We start from the raw sequence: 27,706 nt of genomic DNA, 5'->3' as shown, positions 1-27,706 counted from the left end.
TGAAGCAAAAACAACAAACGTTTTTATTTTTCGTAGCTTGCATGCGTAATCTCTCGATGCGAGGTTATCTCTCTGGGCTGTTTCCTTCTGTCGCAAGCATGCCTATGGTAAAGATGCCAGGTCGTTTTCTTCTTTGAGAAATTCGTCCCTCTGTGGCAAGCAGTCGCCTTCGTAAATACTATGTTTGGGAAAATCTTCACATATTTCGTCATATTTTGTCTCGCAACTGTATGGGTAACCAGACTGAGGAAGGTAATTCTCCCATACTATCAATTCACAGTTCTTTGCACCTGAAGAGAGGAAAGGCACCAAAAAGTGTAAAAGCTTGCAGGTGTCACCAAAGCATGGACAAAACTAGGACACATCGCCTCTGCTTGGGAACAGGACATCAGAAGTAAGCAGCCAAAACATCAACTTTTTATAAATATAGGGATGTTTTGATACAAGAAACGTCCAAACTTTGTCAATCGTGTTCCATGCTGTATTAGGAAATTGCAAGGCAGCCCAAACCTAGACATTTCTTAACGATTACGTGTAATGATTAAAGTAAAATGTTTGAGGGATAAAGTAACAGCATAAAACTGATAGAAAAAAATAACAACGATGCAGGACAAGCGCTCCATTCATCTACATTTATTCACTGCCAAGGCAACAAATAAAAAAAAAATACAAGGCATGCGCAAAATGCAAGACGGACTTGAAATCAACCAAACCATTCAAGAAATAAGATCTCGCTTTTGGAAACGCATACTGAACTATCGCTCACACGATCATTCCCTTTATTTTTCACTTGGAGCGCTTCCAAATATTCTCGAATACTCTGCAAAGCCTTAAAAAACCGCTTCCAAAAGATGATTCCACTGCAAGAAGCGTCAATCACGACTATACCAAAAAGGCGTATTGGCCAGAGCAGAGATACGAAGTCGCGGAAGAGTTCGGAAACGTTCCACATAAAAAAGAAGGGAAGAATTGTGTGACCGATCTTTCAGTATGCTTTTTTAAACGTGAGATGTTATTCCTTGAACAGCTTGGTGGATGTCACATGCTTGTTCTTGCATTCCGCGCATGCCTTTTATTTGCTTTACATTTGCTGCATTAGCGGTGAATAAAAAACCAGATGAAGTGACTGCTTCTCATGCGTCACTCTTACTATTGTTTTGTTTCATTCTTGCACTGTACTTTATATCAAAAACAGCTCAAGTGAACGTTCTTTTGAGACCAGCTTACCGAATAAAGCCCAGTTTTTAGATCTAATTCGCTTGATTACTACTAATGCACATCAGCATTCTCTTTCAGGTTGCCATTCTAGGTTGGTAAGGAACCCAGCATTTTCTGGCTATATGATAATATGTAAGGTTTTTATTATTGTGAACATTTATTGCGGATTTAGAGCAAGAAATTTTGTACCTAAGTATTTTGCGATTTTACATATAGGCAAAATTTTGCGCAGCAAATGCAGCAAGATATTTCTAAAGAAGCAACGTTTGAAATGTAGCCTCTAATAAAATTTGGATAAAAAGGCACTCTGTGTCACAGTGAAATGACGATGGGAATTCTCCATTCTTTTATATTGAAAATAGTAATTGTGCATTTGGTCGCGACCTATTTTGAATTCTTTTGACGAAGAAAGTAGTCACCTATTTTCAAAAATAATTGATTAGATGGCTTTATTTTCGGCATCATTTGATATAGACTGACAACATTTCTAATCAAGAAGCGAGCGAGAGTCAGAAATTAAATACATGATTCAGTGATCTCCAAGTAAGCCAGGGAATGGCAAAATTGTTTGTTATGTAAGTATGGCCCCTAGCTGTCCTATATGTATTTCGTTTATACCTTCTACTTCATAAAGCTACTTCTCTCGGGAATTCTAGACTACTGCTCGTTATAACGAGTCTACTGAAACATGTAATTCTCATTTAACTTCATTTCGTTGCTCAGCCTTTTCTGCCTTCATTATAAGAATATTTGATGTGTAAAATTTATCTTGATTTTGGAGCAGCAAATGTGCTCAAGGTTTTCACACATTAAGTTGGTGATAATAACGTCCATTTCAGCGCGGTCACTTAGTTTGCTTCTTTAAATTTTCGTGTCGATATCTGAATTCTGCTGCTCCAGATTGATAACTCCAGGGGAGAAGCTATCTGGACAGCAAGAAGAACCAGTGGCGTTTTACTTTTTTTCCAGACTAGCAGAAGGTCAATTTGCAAAGAGATCATTGATAATATTCGATGGAATGTTCCAGACATCTCAAATAATAATACAACTCAGAGGCTCAACTCTTAGTTGTGTTCACTATACTGTATGGAAACGTAAACACGGTCATGATTCACCGGAAGCTTTATTTCCTTTCCGCAATACATTTTTAAAAATGGTTGTCACTACTGCAAGCTATAAAGACAATTCCACATAGTCATGGTCAGCACGGTCCTTCAATCCAGTAATATATTTGTAAAACATATATGTTTTCGCACTATAAGGGATTAGGAATTATTGCCATAGTAGTCCCGTTCATTGCCCTCTTTAGAAAGCGCCACAATTCAAATAACAATAATATTTGTCTCAGCGCAGTTTACACAGTTTGGTAATCAGCAGCGTGATAAAAACCGCACAGTGGGATTGCCCTTAGGACAACTGGTGAAATTCGTAGCCCTGCGCATACTGCGGTCACAGAAGAAATGTAAAGCATACTTAAGTTTTCAAGAAAGTAAGTGAATTTGCATTTTATTATGTATAACATTGATTAAAGGCTCGAAGGCCCCTGCTGCATAAACGGAAGATGTACTACTTGATGTATGCACCTTTTTGGTGAATTTGCGTTTTTTTCAATTCACTGAACCCTTTTCGCATTCTTCCAGACTGCACTTTAAATTCACTCACGTGATCTGATCAGCAGACTGTATGCAGAGCCACTGACGCAGTCATCGTGATAGTCCCCGTAAAATAGGTTATCCGGCAAGAGACGCGACGTTAAGAGGATGGGTGTTTTGCATTTTGAATAAGCTATGTATTTCAGACCTAATTCGGAAGCAGCGTAATAGAATGTGAGCCTTCTGGTTTTTACCGTAGGACAATAAAAGTTTTATAAAACAAGTTTTATAGTCAATTCAGTAGATGACAAAATCAAGCAGCTTTCACCGTAATGCTCTATATATTTCCGGCAAAATATCACAATTTTCTACTCACCATTCTCAGTATAGCTTAAAACACCGCATTTCTTATCAGCATCCCAGAACTCGACGGCATATCGGCGCCATGTTGTCCCTGAACAAAACAACGCAGATCGCTTTTTCAGACGCCTAGCAAAATGGAGTCTTTTCACATAAACATTGTTCAAATGGTTTTTGTGAATTATGTATTTGTGTATGTATTTTGTTGTAAAACATTTATTTAAAAGGAAAAAAATTATTCGGACCTTCGGTCTAAATATTCTTCTTAAGTGACACCATTAAAATTTCGCTAAAATATTCTCATGCTTCTTTTGTGGTATACAAACCTTTGAGCCATCTTCGCTGAGAGGACCGAACAAAACTGCAGCAATTGCGAAACCAATCCATGTTTTCATTTTAAAAGTACTAGCTACATATAAGTGATCACTAAAAACAAAAAGGCCCAATTTAAAGAACTTTGTGGCTTTTACGCTTTGTGATACGTTTTTGACGATGTAACAAAATATTATTCCTGTCTTGCTGACACGAATAAGTACTATGCAGTGAGAAGCAATACAGAAATTGTTGCGCGTTTAAAAAGCGAAAGTAACACTGACGGTTGAACCTGTAAATATAATAATTAAGGTGCCATTAGTAGTGAATGAGCAATAGTGGAAAAAAGAGGAGCAAATATGCTTATATAATTGTCATACATTGAACTGTGTTCAGATTTTGGTACTTCTAGGGCTGGGTTCAGAAACTGTCGTCGACTGTAGTGGAGGCTGCTCAACTAAGACATATATTTTGCGAACGCAGTCATGCACCCTTTATCGACATGAAAGTTGTGGCCAGAACGGTTTAGGTACAGAATTGGTTTCGCGTTAAATATCACTTCAGCCGACTGCAATCTTCATTATTACTATATTTTGAATTATCAACAATATGATTACAACAACCATATCCAACTGCACGAGACAGCCAGTATAAAACATTCACATGTTTTTTCTCTCACCCTGCACTTTCTCGACATGAAAGACAGTGTTTCCTTCAGAATTCTCATCTACGTTCCCATACAAATGGTCCTTGTGCCTGCAAATGAAATAAATAAATATATACAACGTCCCCAAATGTGTTCGAATGGTACCTGTTGCTGTTTTTTTTTTTTCAAATTACTTTCATGGCTTAGCGAAGATAATTGGTCTTGTATTATGCAACAAAATTGGCGTGTTTCTTCTGTAGTCTTACAATGGAGAGGAGTTTTGTACTGTAGATAAGAAGCAAACAATCAAAATATCGCTTTAAACTACGAAGCTGCATTGCCAAGGCAGAGCTAAAATCATTTCTTCGGCGCCTTGAAAACTTGTCGTTAGCCACTCTCAGCAAAAGCGCATTGTGAACCATTAGACGCGCTCTATCTTATTATTCCTTGCACATACTATGTGTAACGTGCTGTTTGCAGCTATTCTTTTTCTGGTGTTTTCAAAACTGACTGATTTTACCTGTGAAATTTAATGCCCCCGGATGCTTGACAAGGTCATAGTTTAGTGCCCTCCAGCTCTTTGACAGTGACATTCGACCACTTCTTACACCGTGTATTGTTTGTGGTGTCCAATAAAAATCATTACCATTGCTATGTGAACTAAGGCGCCCAGCTTTTATTGCTGCTTGTTTTATACCCGTTCTGGGGAGCGTCACACAAGTTGCGAGCATACGCTTAAGATACTGTACAGAGGCAGGCACCATATTCGGCTTTTATACACGATCCAAGCACTACTATAAGTATGTGCTACATCTGCAAGGCCAAATCTTGCGCATGTGCAATTGCTAAGCTAGCCACCATTCACTTCCGTTCATTTATCAGGGCGGTTAAAGATGAGTGGGAAATAGTAGTATATATAGTACATATAGTATATACCATCATTATTGGCCTTGCCTCACTTATGTTTCTTGGTGCTTCAAATGGCCTTTTAGATTGAGTGTACGTTTCCCGACTCAGTCTAATAGTTATTGTAGGCATTCCATGACTTTAACAAAGTGTGAGTACTTGTCCTGATACTCGCCGGAATGCTGAGATCAGAACTAAGAGTGGCTGCCACAATAAACACTATCTACTGTCGCGATGTTGTGTTTTATGGTGCTGCGGTTGATGCGGCGACATCATTCCTTCTTGCCCGTGCAAATGGTTGAAGATGTGTGCAGTAGGCTCGGAGAGAGTCAAAAGCGACACATACCATAAAGGTTCGGCATGTTTCATAAAGCAGCAGGCATTGCCGTTCAGTAGAGAAGACAAAAAATAACAAATTTACTCTAGCAAAATGAAATATAACATCACTTTATTATGAAGTTCAAGTGTTCTCAGCTGACAAGTAATACGGCATGTTGAAGTGGCTAGTACATTTTTGAACAAAAAAAATAGGTTTCTAGATTTGAATAGAAATGAAAATATTCATTTTTATTTGAAATTTAGTTGAACGCTGAGACGTGAAAACAAAGACCACTGTGTTATTCATAATTTATTCTACAAACTAATGATGTGTATTTGCCCTCAAAGAACTACGTAATATACTGCATACGTACATTACCTGTCGTTTGAATTAGAAGTTGGGAATAATGTTTTTTTCGCTCCATCATTTCATGCTCGATCACAAACGTATTGGTCGACATTAACAGAGAGTATTGTTTCTCTTCCGAGAGTTCTCCGCGACAAATTATTCTTGCATCATTGATGTGGTTGCTCCTTGCTAGTTTTTTGTGTTATCTGTTCAAGTCAAGCCTTCTGCGACATTCCACCTTGTATTTACAAATTTTTGACAGGCATTACCTCCCGATATAATTTCATTACAAAGTAATACAAATTAGCCAGCATATTTAAAAAAAATCAGGTTGCTGATCTGCAATGCTCCTGAAAGGCAAATTGTATTGTAGTTCAATAATACCACATGCCCATTTTGACACCAAAGTATCCCATCACATGCCCTCGTTAGCTAAAACTGTGCCAGTTAACATAGCCTAGCGCTAACTCGCCGGCGAGGGGTGCGACTTCATGAGTCCATGTGGAATGGCTAGGTTTGCAGGTGATGAGCATTAACAGCATCATTGGCGTCTCGCGGCCAAGCACGATGCTATTCAATAGCAACATATTTCAGCTAACAGCTCAAATTAAGAATTGTGCAATTGGAATGTCAATCTTTGAAGATTTTCTCGGAAAAGCATTTGCTAGCATGCATAGCAACGTTGTGCGACTGCTTGAGAGTATGGAGTGTGCGCACTCTAACGAGGATCGGGAAGAGGAGTCGCTACCACGGCAAATAAACGCTGTCATTACAGTCTTTAAATACGGAGGTCAAGGGCCGCGCAGCTTTCTTGTCTTGGCTCATACAATGTCTCATAGAAATATTCAGGCATAACGTTCAGTTTGAACTCACTGCATTTGATAAAGGTACTTACCTGAACTCAGAAGCATGGAAAAAGAACCTTTCACATTTTTAGCTGTAAGTTAAACTAGCTTTTTCCTCTGTAAAATATGCTGGGAAAATTTACGTTCATGAAATTGTTTTCTACACAAAGTAGAATTTATGTAGGATACATATCTCTGATATCTCTAGTCGACAATGTAGTTTATTTGCTCTTCCTTTGTGCCAAAATTGCAAACCATTCTACCTTCCGTTGCCCATACGAACTAGACACCGACTCTCGCTTTCATTACTACGATGACAACCCCAAATTCACATTGGAACACTGCCCACTTCAGGCCCCTTCAGTTTACGGGCCTCGTAGAAAAATGTGCTACTGACGCATGACGACGTGTAATATTGTCCCATATCCGGATCATTTTAGGCGCACTATAATCTGCAAATGGAGAAATAAATGCTGATGCACAACCAAATTGTGATCTTGCTGTTGAGGTGCAATGCTTAGCACGCTCCATTCCTCTGCCCAAGGAGGCGGGATCTAATTCCGGCAGCGGCGGTCGCTTTTAACTGAAGAGGAAAATCAACACGCATGTGGGGTGTGTGATGTCAGTGCACGTTAAAAGATCCCAGGTGGTCGAAATTTCATCCGCTCTCTGGTATGGTGTCTCTCGCCCCATGAGTTCGTTTGGAAAGTTCAACCTCATAAACCAAACGAAAGAAAGGTTTCTGAACCTCCCCCACCTCGCATCATAGTTGTGTGGCGGCGTAGCGCAACGTGTGCATACCCCTCGCCTTGAGAAACAAGCTATGGTCTGGAGAAGACGAAAACTGAGGGGCGTTGAGATTACCAGGCAGCTATTTAATGTTTGCTGCCCCTCACTGAGCAAAAAGGAATGAAGGGATAAAAATGTGATAATAAAAAGGAGCGAAATTGAGAGCACAGCATAAGTGCATCTTTTTTCAGACCCTAAGGCTTCTTCAATTCTTCACAAGCAACGAAAGAGCTGAGAAGTTGCTACCTAAAGAAAGGGCAATACTGCGATAAAGGGTCCTGTACGTAAAGGGTCGCTAGTTAGATTTTTGCATGCTGCTGTCTAGACTCCTTACGGATAGGATTTGCAGAATCTCTGCTCCTGGGAAGCCTGCATCAGGTTTTAGGGGCAGTAATTAGTAACCAGTTTCTTCTCTGTTTCCCCAGGCAAGATAGAGATAAGCTTCGCTTTCTTGTCGGTCTTCTCAACACTATATAATTAGCGAGGCTAGTATGAAAGTGCTCCTTGTGAGCTAGTTCAGGAAAAATACCTTGGGCTGGTTGCAAATTTAGCGGTTGTCGTGACCTAAAACATAAGATTATACTTCCTCTTATGTTTTCATTACAGTGCATAAAACAGATGTCACCTCGTGCAGTAGTACAAGGCCGTTGTTTTTTCAGCGTGCACAATACTAAATGTGTCCTTAATATAGCGAAAGGTTCGCGCGTTGCAGAATAATTTTACGCATACTCCATGAAAGAAATTAGAAAGACTGCGCTTATACTGCATTGAGCAAACTGCTCTACTTTTAGTATTTGCAGAATTATTTCTGGACGGCAGTTTTTAGATTTGAATTACACTAAAAGGTTAATCCAGTAATGCACTACAAAAGTCTATGAAGATTTCCCATTACAATGAAAGTTCGCTTTATTACGAAGTGTAAACAGCTCGTACCTCCAAAAACCCAATGACAACGCCATTGCGTAATTTGAATGATGGTAAAGGAAACATGCATGTTGGTTGTGAATAAAATTGTGACATATTAATATTCGCTGTCGGTCCACAGTAGTGCCACACAGTTGTCAGTTCCATTTAGCATCCCTATCCTATTCAGTTTGGAGATAAGAGCTGATAAGGATTTGAACCGGCGGCTTATCATCTGCTGAAACTTGTAGGTGTGAGATGCAAATTTGAACAGCGCGCTGTTATCTATCCAAAGCCAACTTTAAAGTATATATAAAATATTACAAAGAATTCCTTCCTCATAACTAGCATGTCCACGAGTTGTCAACAAGACTTCCCTTAAGAAGGAAGAAAATAAAATGAGTCGTCTCGGTGCCACGAGGCGAGCCTTCATCATTTTGGCCCTCTTTTTAGCGCGAAATCGATTACTATAGGTTTTGCTCTTTTATGTTTTCTGCTCAATGACTTCCTGAAGCCCTTTCCCCTCTTCTATCTTTCTTCTTTCTTTCTTTTTTTTTAGCATAATGACTCTTGAGGCTTTCGAAGGAAAGGAGCGCATGGTTGGAGGTAAAAGAAATAAAAATATTTAAGAAATGAAGAAAACATAAAATAAAGAAAGGAAAACTAAAATAAGTACAAACTAATGACTTAGAATCTTCTCATTTTACATGTTGGAAAATAAACGAAACGCGGAGGAAGGCCACAAAGAAACTAGGCACAGAGCCGGCAAAGCGGTGGCATTTTTGTACGCAGAACACTTAAGGAGATCGCATAAAATTAAAACTCAATGTGCTGTCGAAACGCAAAGTCGAAGCATAAGGTACTTCCTATTCACCTTTAAGACGGATATTCAGTGTCTCTCTAATTTTTCATTCAGAAAAATCGGTTGTCTTAAAAACATACTCACCATACAGTTCTATTTTTAAAATATTGGTCGAACTCAAAGGTTGTGCCTTCGCTGAAGCTCCACAAACGATAAAAACATCGATATATTCCACCTTCAGTTTCGCTTTCCTTACTGAGGAAAGCCACCCATATTCTGCTCGCGCTCCGTAAAGCCTGTGGGGATTGAAGCAATTATATACATTTTTGATCTAAGGTGAAGTGCAAAGACATAGAGTTTAAGTGTAACCATCACTGTCAGGCAAATCATGTTTGGCTGGGAACTCTTTTAGGATTATTTAAATCCCTGGACGTCCATCTAAATAAAAATATATTTTTTTGCAATTTTGTACCCAGCAAGCGTCGCTAAAAGTTCGTACGTCACCTCCAAGCAGATGGTAATCGATGTTTGTTCTCAAACAGGTAGCATATCTCCGAAGTAATCTCTAAGCAATTTGCTTTGAGTCTACATGACGAATTGATCTGAAAGATTAGTGCGAAATCCCCCCCCCCCCCCCCTAAGAAAGAAAATATGACTTAATAAAACGAATTATTTCGCATTCTTTAGCTGTTCACCTGTAGAAATTACATAAAAGGTTAGTGAAAAATTACGTTATTAAAATATATTGTTTTCTTCTATCTGAAAACCATTAAGATGAGATTCATTCGTGACATAAACAGCAACATTGCCTTTATTGTTGTGTCCCAGCAAAACTTGGTTCAAACTGGTAATAGTTCGAACACACTAGAAATCAGTCAATAATTTTGTGATGTCCTACTCTACATGCAAAAAGCACAGCGCAACCGCTTCTGGTGACAAAACACCTATCGGAGTATACAAAGCTCAAGACATTTTTGTAGTATCTATTTACTTTAACCTTTTTCTTTGGAGCTGGCTACGCACTCACATTGGAATCTTTCTGTGCTACCTGCCAGTATCTGAGCAAATTTATTGAAATTAAATGGCAGGCACTGGTTTGCTATACCAAATTTTCTGAGAACCAGTGGGGTTTGCCAAAACTAAAGGTCAGTCGTGAAAGAACTCAAATTTTTCAGGTATATTTTATCGACTTAACTTGGATAACTATCACACCTTCAAAACTATTAATATTATCTAGGAGCACTAATGTGGTAAGAAAGCTTAAGGTCCTGACAAAAAACGGTTTCCCACCATATTGTTACGGAAGAGAAAGGAAGAAGCGGGCAGTGGCGCGGGCAGGAGCGCCCGTGTTAGGCCGCTAACATTTTCACTAAACGTCATCTTAAGGTCATCGAGCATCATCTCTGTTCTCCGTTCTCCTGTGTTCACTAGCCTGCTGCATCGTAACATTGGTAAAGGTGCTGGGTTCTTCATCATCACCCTCATCTTGGTGAGTTTCTCGGCGCCCTGCGACCTCTTGCGCTTTCGGCTGAAGGTTAGGAGGCATCGCATGGCTGTTTCCCAGCCTGCCGGACCCAGCAAAAACTTGCCGTACTTCCGCCTCGTTTCCCCCGTCCCGACCACAAAACACAACAAAAGAGAGACTGTCCCAAGACGCCACACATGCCCTCTAGACACAAGAAGAGACCCGAATGACCATATGTGACCCCACTGACCAGACGCGTCGACAAGAGACCCCACGAGCCAAGACACCACTACACTTGAAGACATCCTTCTCGGCCTATGCCATGCGGGGCGTGCCTAGGCCTCCGCCATCGAGTCGTTGCAACGTATAGCTCGAGTGTTTCTTGGGCCAAGGTTTATCGGGAATTATCGTGCAGGCAAGCCATTCTACTCTTCCTTCTTCCTCTTCTTCAAGCATCCAGACCCGCCCATCATCATGCCATGGAATCACAAACATCAGTAAGCTTCCTCGTCCACGTTTGGGACGTTCGCTCGGTGGCCACAGGTCATGTTACAGACGAGCAAGGAAGAAGCGAGCAGTGTTGAGGGTAGGAGAGCCCGCGTCCGTTAACATTTTCATTAAACGTCATCTCGCGACCATCGAGCCTCATCTCTCTGTTCTCCTGTGTTCACCGGCTTGCCGCATCGTAACAATATTACCTCGCCCACCTCTGAAGCATTCTCTCCCATTGGTACCACTAATCGACCATCCGCCACGAATAAAATACTAGCCAGGCAATATTGAAAATATTATGAAAATCTGAGTGTTTTACGAAAAAATATATATTTTCTGGACTGTGTTTGGAATGCATGGAGGTGGGAGAATTGACGTGGGCGACGAAACGTGCGTGCCTTGCTGGACCTCGACCTTGTGTGCAGGCTCCTGCATATAGGTGCCAGCTGGCCTCAGTACCTTGCTCCTTAGTCCTCTAGGATGTCACTGAAACGAGGTTACGGACGTAAGATTGCGTCGAAAGACCATGGTAACTATCCCTGGCTCTATGTTTGGCACAGCTGCAACTGGAGCTTCGCTGAAGTCGCTGCCTTGCGGCCTTCAAACCAGCATTACCAGTCCACCGTCATCAGTCACGTCTGTACATGCGAGATGCTGAAGAAGCGTCGCTAACGCCAAAGTTTTTGCTGCTCGTGGATGTTTTAACACTGCATAGCACTGAAGATAGCACGCACGCTTGCTTCTGGGAAAGAGAGCAATGGTTAGCCTTGACCGCCTAGTAAAGAGCAGAGACATTAGTCTGCCAACCAAGATCCGTATAACTCGTGCTATGGTCTTTCCAGTTGTGATGTATGGATGCGAGAGTTGGACTGTGAAAAAGGCTGACCGCCGAAGAATTGACGCGTTTGAATTGTGGTGCTGGCGAAGACTCTTGAGAGTTCCTTGGACTGCCAGAAGATCAAATCAGTCGATAGTGTCGACCATAAACCCTGACTGCTCATTGGAGGGTCAAATTCTAAAGTTAAAGCTCAGCTACTTTGGTCATCTGATGAGAAGAGAGGAGTCGCTGGAGAAAGATTTGATGTTGGGAAAGGTTGAGGGTCGCCGGAGAAGGGGTAGGCAGCGAACGCGATGGTTAGATGGCATCCTCGAGGCACTGCAGATGAAGTTATGTGATGTTAAGAAGATAGTGAGAGACCGGAAAGCGTGGCGTGACATGGTCCATAGGGTCACGAAGAGTCGGACACGACTGAACGCCTGAACTGAACTGAACTGATGCGGCAGACAGTCCTAAAGAGCTGCACTGGTTCGAGTGCTCTACATGGTGTCCCCCATCCATGCTTGCAGACTCCGTTTCTTTAGGGGCTCTGCACCTGCTTCAATCAATACCCGTGCTGAATTTCGTCAGTTCCTTCAGTTTACCTCAAATAATTCATACCCATCGTCATCTGTATCGTTATGCAGTACGCCCTGCTCGCCTCTAGGCATGCTACAATTGGCGTACGCACCACGTGCAGGCTCTTTTGGCATCGTGCAATAAGGCTAGGAGATGGCTTTTACTGCCTAATGCACCTTGGTTTTACGGAGTCTTTTCAGGACAGTGTCAAGGCTGAACAGCCCACGTATGCCACAGTTGCATTGAGGGAACATCAAGCTTTATTACCCCTGCTGCCAACTGGCCCTCTGCGATCACCACGTCATCCATTCCCCCTCAGGGGACCTATATTATCATTCTTTGCAAAAATCCCCAAAATTTCACAAATGTGCTCAGATCAATCGACTTCGCAACCATTGCTCTGCGTCCGAGTGCACCTTTTCTGCGCGCCGAGTTTTTTCACCATGGCCCTAGCGATAGCCTTTATTCCCTGTACCAAAAACTAGTGGGCGTCGCGGCTGGAGACTGTGAACTGCTAGTAGAAATTCCTCTATACTTTATTATATTATAAAATACGCTTTATGTGCATGTCAATAGTCTGGCGACAATGGTTTTTGCTGATATGACGACAACCATTTCTGGTATGAGTTTTTCTATGAAAAATCAGCTAAGGCGTAACATTGGGTTCATGTTTGACAAAACTGTTGTTTTTTATGAAGCGGGAGTTAAACCGTTCAGCCCTGTGAGAATATGCAGTGCTGTGGTGTCGCTCAGTGAAATGTGTGTTCGCAGTGAAGTTTTCAGAGCTACTTGCTTCACAGCTTACGTGATTACGTGACATTTTGCGAGTGCGTGAGGCTACACTTGATTCTACACCGACGATTTCATTCCGTCTGCACCCATAAAGAAGCGAAAAGAGCACTGATGTGCTTTGCATAACTAAGGATAGCAATGGTGCTTGTCCTCTGGAGTGTGCACCCCAGTTTCACTCGACACCTTTGAGACTACGATGGCACAGGTACATTCTATATCAATAAAGAAATTATTTTGGCTTGTCAATGCCTATTATCTACGGGCGAGGGCAGCTAACGGATGTTTGCCATTGCCTCTTCTTCCCAGCCTGTATTTTGCCTGTAATAACGGTTTGCCACGTGCACTCAAGAGTCCTCTCCCTTTTATGGCTTCTGCTTCGAACGCACCTGAAGACGTTGCGGCCGCTCCAACCGCTGCATAACATCTGCGTCTGATGATCACCAAACATCAAACTTGTTAACAGCTTGATGCTTTGGAGACCTTGCTGATGAAGTTCTATTCCATCATTTACTTTTGGGAACCCAGCGGTTCATGGCACATTCGCTTCATCGTACACGGCTTCGCATTGACACTGGTGCCACGCACATATGACAGAGGCCACTACAGTGTTATCAGCAAAACGCAACATCCTATTCATAAGCTATGCTGTCCTTGTTTCGCCCTTGAAATGTATAATCAAGACGTAAGATAAAATTATCATTGTGATTTTGCGTCATGTGTAGTTGCCTGAATGCTGAAATATTAAAGAAAGGAATCTCCATCCCCGGACCCATCATGCGATAGATTGTTCTCCGTGTCAATTTTAATCCGCCTATCTGAGGTCAGACTTTTAAAAATCTCTCGGTCCCCAAAGACAAGGGGAAAACTGCTTTCACCACACGTGACGTACTGTTTAATGGTACTATTGTTACGAGCTTGATACACACACAGCGATTTTTTTAAAGGGGTATTTATTGAAGCAGGACCGCGACGAAGCTTAAAATCATCATTCTGCTCTTGCTCCTGTTTCTGTTCTACCGACCTGTGTGATCGTTATATTCTTCCGCAGAAGTTGTGTGAAGGCGCCTATTATTATATCGCCTTTTGTCTATGCTATACTAACAAATGTATCGACATAACTATAGACGCGTTCCTCCACCGCTTGAAATGGCAGATATATTCTAGCCGAAGAAGACAGTGCAAGCGTTCGGTGAAGAAAGAAGACGCTGATGGGGGCGACCTTTTCAGTGTTCTGGTGTCCCCGTAGCTGTCGCGCTCGTTCCTGCTGCTGCCCTGCTGAACTGCGGTCGCTTTCATCGCCCCGTCCTTTGGCTAGGACGTGGAATTTGGTGGAGTCGCCGAGTACGAATCCCATGCAGCGCAGCCCTACACGTAATTCGAGCCTGATCTTAAGTCCAGGCAGCCAAAGCTTCTTAGAATCTGCTGCAGATCTAGAAGACAAAGAGCCCGAAGAGATGTGGACTGATGTTCGTGATATAATACAAGAAGTTGCTACTAAGGTAGTTCCAAAGCAAAAGAAATGCAAAAAGCAAACTGGTTATCTGAAGAGGCTTTGCAAATAGCTGAGGAAAGGAGGATGGCAAAAGGTATGGGGGAAAGAGAAAGATACAAGGTTCTCAATGCAGATTTTCAGAAAATAGCAAGGAGAGATAAGAATGTCTTCCTGAACATACAGTGTCAAGCTGTTGAGGACAACAGCCAATTAAGGAACACAAGAGCTCTGTATAAGACAATCAGATATCAAAGGAAGCTTCTGTGCTAAGCTGGGCGTGATAAAGGACAAACGAGGCAAGGACCTCACTGAAGCCTCAGAGATAAAGAAGAGGTGGCAGGAATACACAGAAGAACTGTACAAGAAGGACCCGGATGTGCAAACCCAACATAGGACGGTTGTGATTACTGATCTCGAGCCGGGCATCCTGAAGAGTGAAGTTGAATGGGCCTTAGCCAGCCTTGCTAAGAACAAAGCTAGCGGAATTGATGGTATTCCAGCTGAGTTGCTTCAAAACCTCAACCACGACGCTGTTAACACACTGCATACATTATGTCAAAAGATTTGGACAACCCTGCAGTGGCCACAGGATTGGAGGAGGTCAGTTTACATCCCCATTCCAAAGAAAGGCAGTGCCAAAGATTGTTCCAACTACCGCACGATCGCGCTTATTTCGCATGCTAGCAAGGTGATGTTAAAAATTCTGCAAGGAAGGCTGCAGCAGTATGTGGATCGGGAGCTTCCGGACGTGCAAGCTGGGTTTCGCAAGGGCAGAGGAACTAGAGACCAAATTGCCAACCTTCGCTGGATCATGGAAAAAGCAAGAGAGTTCCAGAAACCCATTTACTTCTGCTTTATTGATTATGCGAAAGCGTTTGACTGCGTAGATCACAGCAGATTGTGGCAAGCTCTGGAATTGATGGTATTCCAGCTGAGTTGCTTCAAAACCTCAACCACGACGCTGTTAACACACTGCATACATTATGACAAAAGATTTGGACAACCCTGCAGTGGCCACAGGATTGGAGGAGGTCAGTTTACATCCCCATTCCAAAGAAAGGCAGTGCCAAAGATTGTTCCAACTACCGCACGATCGCGCTTATTTCGCATGCTAGCAAGGTGATGTTAAAAATCCTGCAAGGAAGGCTGCAGCAGTATGTGGATCGGGAGCTTCCGGACGTGCAAGCTGGGTTTCGCAAGGGCAGAGGAACTAGAGACCAAATTGCCAACCTTCGCTGGATCATGGAAAAAGCAAGAGAGGTCCAGAAACCCATTTACTTCTGCTTTATTGATTATGCGAAAGCGTTTGACTGCGTAGATCACAGCAGATTGTGGCAAGCTCTCCAAGAGATGGGAGTTCCAATTCACCTCATCTGTCTCCTCAGGAATCTTTATGAAGGGCAAGAGGCCACAGTCAGAACTGGGCATGGTCTTACTGATTGGTTTCCGATTGAGAAAGGGGTGAGGCAAGGCTGCATACTGTCGCCCTGCCTATTTAACCTATATGCAGAGTGCATCATGAGGAAGGCCGGTCTGGACGAGTCTTCAGCTGGAGTGAAGATTGCTGGAAAACGTATCAACAACCTTAGATATGCGGATGATACCACTTTAATGGCAGAAAGTGAAGTGGAACTCAAGAGACTTCTGATGCGCGTACAAGAAGAGAGTGAGAAGTTTGGGCTTAAACTGAACAATAAAAAGACGAAGATCATGGCGTCTTGCCCTATCAAGTCCTGGGGCATCAATGGACAAGAAGTGGAAGCTGTGACAGATTTTCTGTTCTTGGGCGCCAAGATTACCTCGGAAGGAGACTGCAGCCATGAAATTAGGAGACGCCTGCTTCTGGGAAAGAGAACAATGGTTAGCCTTGACCGCCTAGTAGAGAGCAGAGACATTAGTCTGCCAACCAAGATCCGTATAACCCGTGCTATGGTCTTTCCAGTTGTGATGTATGGATGCGAGTTGGACTGTGAAAAAGGCTGACCGCCGAAGAATTGACGCGTTTGAATTGTGGTGCTGGCGAAGACTCTTAAGAGTTCCTTGGACTGCCAGAAGATCAAATCAGTCGATATTGTCGACCATAAACCCTGACTGCTCATTGGAGGGTCAAATTCTGAAGTTAAAGCTCAGCTACTTTGGTCATCTGATGAGAAGAGAGGAGTCGCTGGAGAAAGATTTGATGTTGGGAAAGGTTGAGGGTCGCCGGAGAAGGGGTAGGCAGCGAACGCAATGGTTAGATGGCATTCTCGAGGCATTGCAGATGAAGCTATGTGATGTTAAGAAGATAGTGGGAGACCGGAAAGCGTGGCGTGACATGGTCCATAGGGTCACGAAGAGTCGGACACGACTGAACGCCTGAACTGAACTGAACCTGAAAGCCGTGCTAGCGACGTCAACAAGGCCCAGCTGCGGAATTCGGACACTTGCCCGAGGGGAAGACCGCCAGGGGTAACACCACCATGGCCTTCCAGCTGCAGAAAACAGACAAAGCGGCTGCTCCGCGGATCATCTACGTGCCGGTGACACCAAGGACTGTCACCGCGTTTCGTGGCGATGGCCTTGTTAATGTTGAAGACTGAGTTCAACATTAAAAACGGGTTGCGGGCCACAACGGGTGGACCCCCGAACAGTGCCTTCACAACATCTACTTCTCTCTGGAGGCAATGGCATGCTACTGGGTCGAGAACCATGAGGCTTCATTGACCTCTTGGGAGCTCTGTAAGAACGAATTGGTGCACACGTTTGCCAAACAGCACCGGCGACAGCACGCCGAAGATATCCTTAATAATAATAATAATCATTGACCTCTCGGGAACTCTGTTAGAACGAATTGCTGCAGACGTTTTCTAAACAGCACCGGCGACAGCACGCCGAAGATCTCCTTCACGCTCGAATTCAGGGCGCTGCCGAAAATGTGAGAAGCTTTGTAGAGGACGTGCTGCGCCTAAGTGCTCGCGCCGACTCACAAGCTACTGAGGAAAAAAAAGTGCGCGCCTTGATGCGGGGCTTCCAAAACGAGATCTTCGGCAGACTTATACGTGATCCGCCGATTACAGTAGCCCTGTTTTGTGGCCAAAGCGACTAACATTGGGCGCGCATTGGCCACAAGAACAAACCACTATCAGCGACTGGGAACTTACCCCAACGTCTCGAGCCTTGCCTCGTCTGGTCTTAGTGGTGATGGCCTAAACGACGTCCGCGAAATCATTCGAGAAGTCGTGCGCGAAGAGCTCTAGAGGTTTCTGCCAGCTCCTGAGCAGCCTTTACCACTATCCATCGTTACGGCGGTTCGTGAAGAAGTGCGACCGGCACTCACACTGGAAGCTATCTCTACTGGGCCAATGGTTGCTGCTGCAGAACAACAGCCGGCTGAAAGTTGTGCTGCCGTTCTCCGTCGGCCTCCACCCGTACCTCACCAGTACCAACGGACTACGGATTCTGGGCCTCGCCGCTATTCATCGCTGATGCAAACCGATGACCGTGTATCCCGCTTGCACTCGCCACGCCGCCCTTCCACGCCTCCTTACGGGTCTCGCCGTGAGAGCGTGTCTCCCCTTCCTCGTCGGAAAAACTAAATGTGGCGACGCATGGAGGTGGCGTTGCCGAATTCGGCCAAAAGAAAGGGCTTCCACATACGTTTTACATCACGAACAACGGTACACGCGGAAAAGAAAATGATTTGGCGGCCTCTAGTAATGTAGGCGTTGTTAGCGATGGTCACGCGGTCACTGCACTCGTTGACACTGGCGCCTATTAATCGGTGTTGAGCGGAAAGTTAAGTCGCCGACTTCGCAAGGTGATCACCCAGTGGTGATGATAAGCTCTTTATTTACTCCCAAAGAAGGGGAACCAGCCGAAAGACTGGTTGCACTGCTTAGAGACGGTCAGCAGGGATCCCATGGGACTCTGCGGCCTCCAATGCACGCAAAATAAGCGGGAGCTGTTGGGCGAGCTCGGTGGTACGTAGGAGGGACTCCTACGCATCCACTGTAGCTGTATTGTTTGCGTTGTGTTGTGTACATGTCCACAGCATGTGAATGAATGTGGCCGGTTGTGAGCATTGTTTGCAACTAGGTGAAATAAGATTTGGGAAAATTTTGCTATATAGCCATGTATTTGAAAATGTTCCTGTTTGCATTTCGCGCCAATGGACGGCCTCGCGCCGGGATAGTTCTCGGTGTGCAGGGGGGTATAGACACCGTTCGAGCCGATAATGCTGGAGGATATCCGTGTATCTAACAAGGCGTAAATGAGTGCATTGGGGAGTGTCAGAAGAAGCGGCAGGCTGAGGAGGGTGCTCCGCCCGGTAGCTGAGTTCTCGGGCTAGAGCATACGCCTGTGCGTTCCCGCTGAGCGCCGCATGGGCTGCGGCCCATATGAGAAGACGAGCTGTAGACGGTAAGGGGAGAGATCGGAGGATAGTGTGCACCTGTCGGATGGGCCTCCGATACGAACCGCAGGAGGTCACCTCGTCGTTCCAGTTGGAAAATATAGCGCCCGTATCGAAATTCACGGTGAGACATGTCCCGCCAAATTTATGATCATAGAGATTTGCTCCAAGGATGTTATTCCCAGAATGATCTTTTTGGGGGAATATGGCGCAATCATCGATGTACGGCAGAATACGTTGACCCTCCGAGCACGTTCTTCATCGCGTAGGTTTCGTAGAGCACCCCAGTTGCGCTTAATGCTGATGCCGAGCATGTTAACTTGCCACCGCTATGAGACAGTATTTCAACCTGTTCGAGCCGAGACTCCCGCATGTGGCGAAGGCCTCCTGGAAGGAAGTGTACAAATGTTCCTTTCGAAGGGAATTGATGTTGCGAGAGGAATAGCCGATGTTCAGGAAGGACGTCCAAACATTTTGGTGACGAACTTTCGGAACGAGCCGCAGCACGTGACAAAAGGGGCAGTTACAGCCCATATAGAAGAGATAAGTGGCGCTCGTGAGGTTCTTGTGTTACCTGAGAGGAATATTTCACCAGAACCGCACGAGGAAGAAACATTCTTGCAACTAGCATTGAGGAAAAATTTGAGTCGTCCCAGACACACGAATTACTCAAACTTTTGCATCATTACCACGATTGTTTTTCAACGACATCCAGGGCTTGCCAGATGCCCGTCGCGAAACATAGAATTCTTGTCGATGACGCGGCACACTCGATTCGCCAACTGCCGTACCGAGGTTCCATGAAGGGAAAGGAAAGCAATACAGGAACACGTGCGGGAAATGCTACATGACAATGTCATCCGGCCTTCAAACAGTCCGTGGGCTGCACCTGTTGTGCTTTTAAGGAAAAAAGACGGGACCCTTCGGTTCTGTGCGGACTACAGGCGACTCAACAAGATGACAAATAAGGATGTATTTGTCATCTTGCCGCGAATAGACGACACCCTTTATCGGCTTCGTCACGCCCGCTATTTTCGTCAAACAATTTGAAAAATGGATGCTGGCAGATCAAAGTGGATGACCGAGACCGAGAGAAGACTGCGTTTATAACACCGGATGGCCTTTATGAGTTCAAGGTGATGCCGTTTGGCTTATGTACAGTGCCCGCGACATTTCAACGCGTCATGGACACTGTGCTCGCCGGACTGAAGTGGCAGACGCGTCTAGTTTATCTGGATGACGTTGTTATCTTTTCAAGCCCCTTCGCTGACCATCTTGTGGACCTTGAAGCTGTTCTTCGTGCTATACGGAACGCCGGACTCACGCTCAAGCCTTCGAAATGTCGATTCGCGTATGGTGAGCTGAAGTTTATTGGGCATATAGGTAGCCACAAAGGCGTAAAACCAGATCCCGAGAAAACAGCTGCCACGGCGTCCTTCCCGCCGCCGTCAGGTAAGAAAACTGTCACAAGGTTTCTTGGTCTCTGCGCTTCCTTCAGAAGTTCCGTTCGCTACTTCGCCCAGATCGCAGCGCCACTTATCCACCTTACGAAAGACAGCGTCGATTTTGTGTGGAAGGAATAACAAGAGATAGCATTCAGGCAACTAAAGCAAGCCCTTTTATCACCACCGATATTAGATCATTTTGATGAAAATGCCGACACTGAACTTTACACGGACGCCAGCAACAAAGGACTAGGGGCAGTGCTCGTATAATTCCAGGATAGAGCTGAGCGGGTTATTGCGCACGCAGGCCTAACTCTTTCCAAAACGGCAGGCAATTACTTAACAACAGAAAAAGAGTGCCTCGCCATCACCTGGGCCATAGCCAAGTTTCAGCCCTATCTGTGCGACCGCCTGTTTTGTGTGGTCTCCGTTTCATGTGGTACGGGCCATCATTCGCTGTGCTGGCTAGCCAATCTTAAGGATCCTGCGCGCCGGCTTGCGAGATGGAGCCTTCGGCTACAAGAGTACGAGGTCACGATCGTACTTAAATCAGGAAGAAGACATGATGATGCTGACTGCTTGTCTAGAGCACCAGTGGGACCGTCGTCAGCAGGCGCAGAGGATGCTGAATACAGCTGAATTGGGGTCTTGAATCCGGAAGAAATGGCAGATCGGCAACGACATGATCCGCTGCTTTGTCAATTGATGGCGTATCTCGCAGGAGACGAAGGTGGGGCACCTCGGGGTTTCCTGCGTGTTCTCTCTGCATTTAGGATCCCGAATGGTGTTTTGTACAAGAAGAATTTTGGCAGCAGCCAGATATCGTGGCTTCTTGTCGTGCCGGAAGACCTACGCAGCAAGATCACTGAAGCGGGCCACGACGATCCTACCGCTAGTAATCTAGTATATAAAAGAGCCTGTCGCGAGTGTCAAAGGCGAAAGACACCTCCTACTCGACCAGCGGGTCTTCTCCAGCCAATTGAGCCACCGAGGGCTCCGTTTCATACCATTGGAATGGATTTTTTTGGCCCATTTCCAACGTCGCGATCAGGCAACAAGCACTTTATTATGGCGATGGACTATCTAACATGGTACGCGGAGTCCCGCGCACTTTCGTCGGGGACGGCTGCCGAGGCAGCAAAATTTTTCATCGAGAGCATTGTCCTATGGCACGGTGCCCCAGCAGTGCTGATTACTGACCGTGGCGCCACGTTTGTGACGCAACTCACTCAGGAGATCTTTCGTCTAAGCTGCACCAGCCACCGCCCAACTGCAGCGTATCACCCGCAAACTAATGGACTAACGGAGAGGCTCAACAGAACTATAGCCGATATGATCGCCATGTACGTGGACGTCGACTATCGGAAATGGGACGAGGTACTGCCCTATGTCACGTTCGCTTATAATACCGCAGTCCACGAGGCCACCCGTATGTCCCCTTTCAAGCTAGTGCATGGAAGGCAAGTCACCACCATGCTTGACGTTATGCTGCCTCACTCACCGCCAGACGACGTAGGTGATGATGCTCGGCTAGTATGCGAACGTGCAGAAAAAGCTCGGCAACTGGCCAGAGTTCACATATGCCAGCAACAGTGTACCGATGCTCGTCACTACAATCTCTGGAGACGTGATGACAATTTCCGGCCTTGAGACAAGGTCTGGGTGCGGACCGTCGAGGGCTTTCAGAAAAACTCATAAAGTGGTATTTCGGGCCGTACACAGTTTGTCGCATCGGTGAACCTAACTGCGAGGTGCTGCCCTGTGCAAATCAACCGTTTTCACGCCGTTCTTGGCGTGCTGACATTGTGCACGTAGTGCGGCTTAAGCCGAATTACCAGTGATCATCGAGAACCTTACCTTTTACTAGCAAACGTTCCGAGACCATGTGTACTTCTGCGCGGCGGTTAATTCATTCTGTGTTTAGTATCGGGACGATGCTTCTTTTCGGAGGGAGGCAGTGTTGCCGAAGAAGACAAAGTGCTAGCGTTCGGTTAAGAAAGAAGACGCCGATGGCGGCGATCTTTTCGGTGTTCTAGTGTCCCCGCTGCCCTCGCGCTGGGTCCTGCTGCTGCCCTGCTGACCTGCGGTCGCTTTCATCGTCCTGTTCTTTGGCTAGGACGTGACAATATTACGCTTCCTCGATTGTGTGCGTTTTTGACAAACATTTGACATGAACAATGTGCGCCTCAACCTTGAACTGGACAGCTTAAAACACGTTTGTCTGATAACCATCATCATCATCATCATCATCATCAGCCTGTTTATGCCCACTGCAGAGCGAAGGCATCTCCCATACTCCTCCAGTAAACCCGGTCCTGTGCTAGCTGCGTCCACTCGACCCCTGCGAACGTCTTAACCTCATCCGCCCACCTAATCTTTTGCCGCCCCTGCTACGCTTTCCTTCCCTTAGAATCCATTTTGTTACCCTATGCGACTATCGGTTGTCCTCTCTTCGTACAACATGTCCTGCCCATGCCCATTTCTTCTTGATTTCCACTAGAATGTTAGTAACTTGAGTTATTTCTCTGACCCAATCTGCACGCTTCCTATCTCTTAATGTTACCCCTTCCATTTTTCGTTTCATAGCCCTCTGCGTTGTCCTCAACTTGTAGAACCTTCTTGGTTAGCATCCACGTTTCAGCCCCATAGGTAATCTGGTAATCAATGCGATGATTTGTGTGCTGGCCCTATTCTGGTACTAGGGCGCCTCGTTATCTGCCTCCTCGCTGCCCGATCAACAATCCTTGGCGGACCTCTGACAAATGCTTAATCTTTTATTCATGTGGTGCTCCTGGCCATATCGCACAGCTTTGCCCCCAGCACTCGCCGCCATACTGCAATGGCCCCCGCCTGCACAGTTCAAACTATGTACCTTCCCACCTCCCTGTCGCTGCGGATATCTCTACAGACTCATTTTATCCTGACCACTCCTCCCGCCGATCGCCATCTCCCCGCTGTCGCTCCCTCTCGCCGCTGCGCCGACGCTCTCCTGCTGGCCCCGAGAAAAACTAATAGCCGCAGTTCCGGAGGCAAGAAATGTGTTTTCTTCTATTTGGGTAAGTCCTCCGTCTTCCCCGACCCACGTTATAGAAGCGTTTGTGGATGGCATCGCAGTTCTGCCGCTTCTGGATACTGGCGCTGCTGTGTCTGGTATAAGTGCCATCCTTTGCCGCCGACTTCGTAAATTTACGACGTCTGTTTCGAAATGTTTTCTCCAAATTGCCAGCTCACATCGCATTTAACCGTTTGTGGCGTGCACAGCTCGAATTATCATTCAAGGTGTTTTGCACGTCATCTAATTTCTTGTGCTGTATGACAGCTCTCCCGCACTTATTCTGAGTTGCGACGTTCTTACCTGTCACCATGCGAGTATTGATTGTGCCCGAGCCAGCTTCAAATTGTCTCCGCTTCCATCTGCCGCCTCATCCAACACACCGCTCCACGTCGATAAGATAATCGTTGCCAAAGATACTGACGTCCCTGCCTGCTCTACTGTCCTCGTGCCCATTTCCTGCACCTGCTATTCCGATTCGACTGTTCTTTTCACTCCGACTCATGCCGCTAATCTTCGTCGTTGCTTAGTCCTGCCTTTCGTCCTTCTCACCTTCTGTGGTGGCTACAGCGTCATGTACGTCTCTAAACCGTTTCCTTGTCCGTAAGCGCTTCTTCGTGTCGTGAACGTACTTGTCATGTGGCGTTCTTCGATGACGGTACGACATATGACATCTCAGAAAACCCAGCCCCACTTCGGCTCGATACTATTGACTTGTCTGCTTCTGTACACAACGAAAACCCCACTTCTCTTTTTCTGACGGTATTGATACCAGCCTTTCAGCAGATCAACGCGACCAGCTCGTCAATTGCTTTGGAGCTTCCAATCCTCATTCGACTTTCCTCAGACATCTTTGGGTCGAACATCCGTTATCACTCACTGCATCGACACCGGTACGCACGCACCGGTATGCCAGCTCCCTTGTCGCGTAACGGCTGCAGAACGTCAAATTATTACCGAGCACGTTAATGACATGCTTCAACGTGGTGTCATCCAGCCTTCGCACAGCCCTTGGGCTTCTCCAGTCATTCTCGTGAAAAAAAAAAGGATGGCTGTATTCGGTTCTGCGTTGATTACAGGCGATTGAACAAGATAACGCGAAAAGACGTGTACCCCCTTCCACGTATTGGTGATGCTCTCGATTGTCTTCAAGGTGTTGATTTTTTTTTTATCTCTGGACCTGCGCTCGGGCTACTGGCAGGTGCTCATGGCAGGTGTCACAAAAGCGCTTTTTGGTCGATTGTCACCTGCAATGAGCCTCTATGAATTTAACATCATGGCGTTTGGATTGTGGAACGCTCCAGCCACCTTCGAGCGCATAATGGATACAATTCTGCGCGGACTCAAATGGCATGACTGTCTTTGTTACCTGGACGATGCTGTTGTGTTTTCAAAATATTTTACGTCATATTTGCACCCTTCTGAGCGTGTGCTGAAAGGTTTGACTGACCCCGCGGCCTGCAACTAAGTTTGAAAAAGTGCTGCTTTGGGGTTCACCAGATTCTTATATTGGGACACATTGTTTCGAAAGACGATGTTCGTCCCGATCCTGCGAAAATCAGTGCAGTAGCTGAGTTTCCACGCCTAAATTCTTTAAAGAACTCCGTAATTTTATCGGGTTCTACTCGTATTTTGGTCGCTTCGCCCTCCGTTTTGCTTCGATCATCTCGCCGCTGACTGACCTTGTTGCCGGTGACGCCATTCCTTCATCTTGGACGTCCGACTATGATGAGGCCTTTTCGACGCTTCGGCGCCTTCTAGTATCGCCTCCGATTCTCGGCCATTTTGACTCTGGGTTGCCTACCGAACTCCACGCTAAGGCCAGCGGTGTAGCTGTCGGCGCTGTTTTTGTACAACGAAAGCCAGGCTACCCAGAGTACGTTGTTGCTTATGCCAGCTTCATCTTAGAAAAGGCCGAAAAATTGATTCTGTAACCGAAAAAGACTACTTGGCTATCATTTGGGCCATTGGAAAGTTCCGCCCATATATCTGCGGTTGTTCCTTCCCTGTTGTCACGAACCATCACGCACGCTGTTGGTTGTCCACCCTTGAAGACCCATCCGGCCGTGGTCCTCGTCGGGCACTAAGATTACGACATTCCGGTCACCTACTGGACTGGCCGTCAGCATTCTGATGCTGACGCCCTGTCTAGGCCACCTCTTCAATGCGGCTCTGACTCGACAGCTATCACCATAGGTGACTCATCTTCACTAGAAATTGCTGACATTTCAACTGAACAAACTCGAGACACTTGGATCGCTTCCCTTCTCACGCTTCTATTTACACTTTCTCTGCGCCCAGCTTCTGGAACGCTTCGCCGCCGCCAAGCTCGTGATTTTACCATCCGAGACGGTATGCTTTACCGTCGAAATTATCTTTCTGACGGACGCAAGTGGCTCCTTGCCATTCCTCGGCACCTGCGTTCGGAAATATGAGGCGGATTTCTTGCCGATCTTCAGTGTGCCCACGCTGGAGTATTGAAAACTTACACTCGTCTTCGCCTCCTCTATTACTTGCGATATGTACCGCTTCGTGCGTCATTACGTTCGCGCATGCCAGGAATGACAACGTCGTAAAACCTTCAACGCCACTCCACGGTTCCGATGCACCCCTTGCCCGGCCCCAGCCAGCCATTCGACCGTATGGGTATTGATCTTTACGGGCCACTGCCAGTCACTCCAGCCGGTAACCGTTGGGTTATGGTGACTGTCGACCACCTTACCCACTATGCAGAAACACCTTTTTTACCTTCTGTGTCGGCGCTAGACGTTGCGTCTTTCATCCTGCACCATCTAGTTTTGCGCCACGGTTCACCTAAAGAATTGCTCAGTGATCGTGTCCGTGCCTTTTTTTTCGAGGCCGATGAATCCCTTCTTCAGCAGTGGCACATTGTCCACCGTTCTCCCTCGGCCTACCATCCGCAGACAAATTGCATGACGGAACGTTTTAACCTCACCTTGACTGACATGCTGACCATGTATATGGCGTCCGACCACTCAAACTTGGACCGGCTTCTCCCAATCGTCACGTACGCCAATACTGCCATACAAAGCCCGACCGGCTTCTCTCCCTTTTTCCTTCTCTACGGCCGTGAAACCTCTTCAACTATGGACACGGTACTCCCTTATCGCCCTGACACCTCCGAATCGACCACAGTCTCTCAATCGGCAGCATACTGCAGAAGAATGTCGCCAGTTGGCGCAATCATTTACAAACCAGAAGCAGGGTCAACAGTAGTTCATTCGTGCACCGACCAGTCCAGCTCCTTCACACACCGCAGACTCCGTTGTGTAGCATTGGGTTCCTGTCACCCCCTCCGGCCTCTCTACCAAACTTGCTACCAAATACCACGGTCCATATTGTGTTATTTGCCAGACCTTGTACCGCTTGCACCGACATCGGATATGCGTCGCTGCGGGCGTGAAATGGTGCACAATGACCGATTCAGGCGCTGTTATGACCCTGTCATGAGTCGGCAGGATGCCTCCTTTTTCTCCCGAGGATAATTGTAGTGTTGCGCCAACGCTCGGTGACTGTCGTAAAGAAGGCCAGCTTATGTCGAAAAGAGCGTGCTTACAAAGAAAACTTCGCCTAAAGAAGATGACGCAAGAGTCTGCCTTGCTAGTTGAATGTTCGACGGGAACACATAGCTTAGATTGAACGTACCCTTAACATATAAAGTTAAAGGCCTGGGATTATTCATATACAAAACAAAATATTCAGATATTATCCCTATTAAAAGAGCGTGTCGAGAATGAACATGCTTGTTTTGCGCCTAGCCTTTTTATTCATAATAAATTTATCGCACTTTTTAGTAATGCCTAATATTATCGATAAATTCCAAGCCCGCACAGAAATAATGCGAGTTTGTTTTACATAGTCTAAGAGCATCACCAGTTGCCAATGGTTAAGGGATTTAAAAGGCATAAAACTGTTTAAAATATTTCAAAGAGCGATTTCTTATGACACCAATAAAATTCCTTACCTCTGGTAGTTTTTTCATGGTAGCATCTTCACCAAAAGCTATGGCTACAAATGTCGCAAATAAAGCTAGGTTAAAAAAATTCATTGCTTTCGACAATGAAATTAGAGCGGTACTAACACTGATGTAGTAGTACATGAGAAAACCTCCTGTATATATA

General features: G+C 45.6%; 1 protein-coding gene across 1 annotated transcript; it reads right to left on the bottom strand.

Annotated features, from left to right (window-relative positions):
• Positions 1 to 27,706, bottom strand: LOC146181564 (uncharacterized). The gene is made up of 5 exons (XM_084577900.1): positions 27,550 to 27,706; positions 9,185 to 9,336; positions 4,162 to 4,238; positions 3,187 to 3,264; positions 1 to 290 (listed from the first exon to the last, which is right to left on the bottom strand). Exons 1-5 carry the CDS (start codon positions 27,682 to 27,684, stop codon positions 103 to 105), a joined length of 630 nt encoding a protein of 209 aa, XP_084434026.1. The 5' UTR covers positions 27,685 to 27,706; the 3' UTR covers positions 1 to 102.

Source organism: Amblyomma maculatum, chromosome 8, assembly GCF_055883805.1.
Source record: "Amblyomma maculatum isolate TAMU_Amacu chromosome 8, ASM5588380v1, whole genome shotgun sequence".
Lineage (NCBI taxonomy): Eukaryota > Metazoa > Arthropoda > Arachnida > Ixodida > Ixodidae > Amblyomma > Amblyomma maculatum.
The sequence above is the reverse complement of the archived record's forward strand: the minus strand, read 5'-3'. Positions and strand labels throughout refer to the sequence as shown.

Coding starts and splice junctions, on each gene's coding strand:
- LOC146181564 (XM_084577900.1), bottom strand. CDS start 27,684: ATGTACTACTACATCAGTGTTAGTACCGCTCTAATTTCATTGTCGAAA. Junction 9,337..27,549: donor CCATGAAAAAACTACCAGAG/GTAAGGAATTTT, acceptor CAATCCCCACAG/GCTTTACGGAGCGCGAGCAG. Junction 3,265..4,161: donor TCATGTCGAGAAAGTGCAGG/GTGAGAGAAAAA, acceptor TGTTTTGTTCAG/GGACAACATGGCGCCGATAT.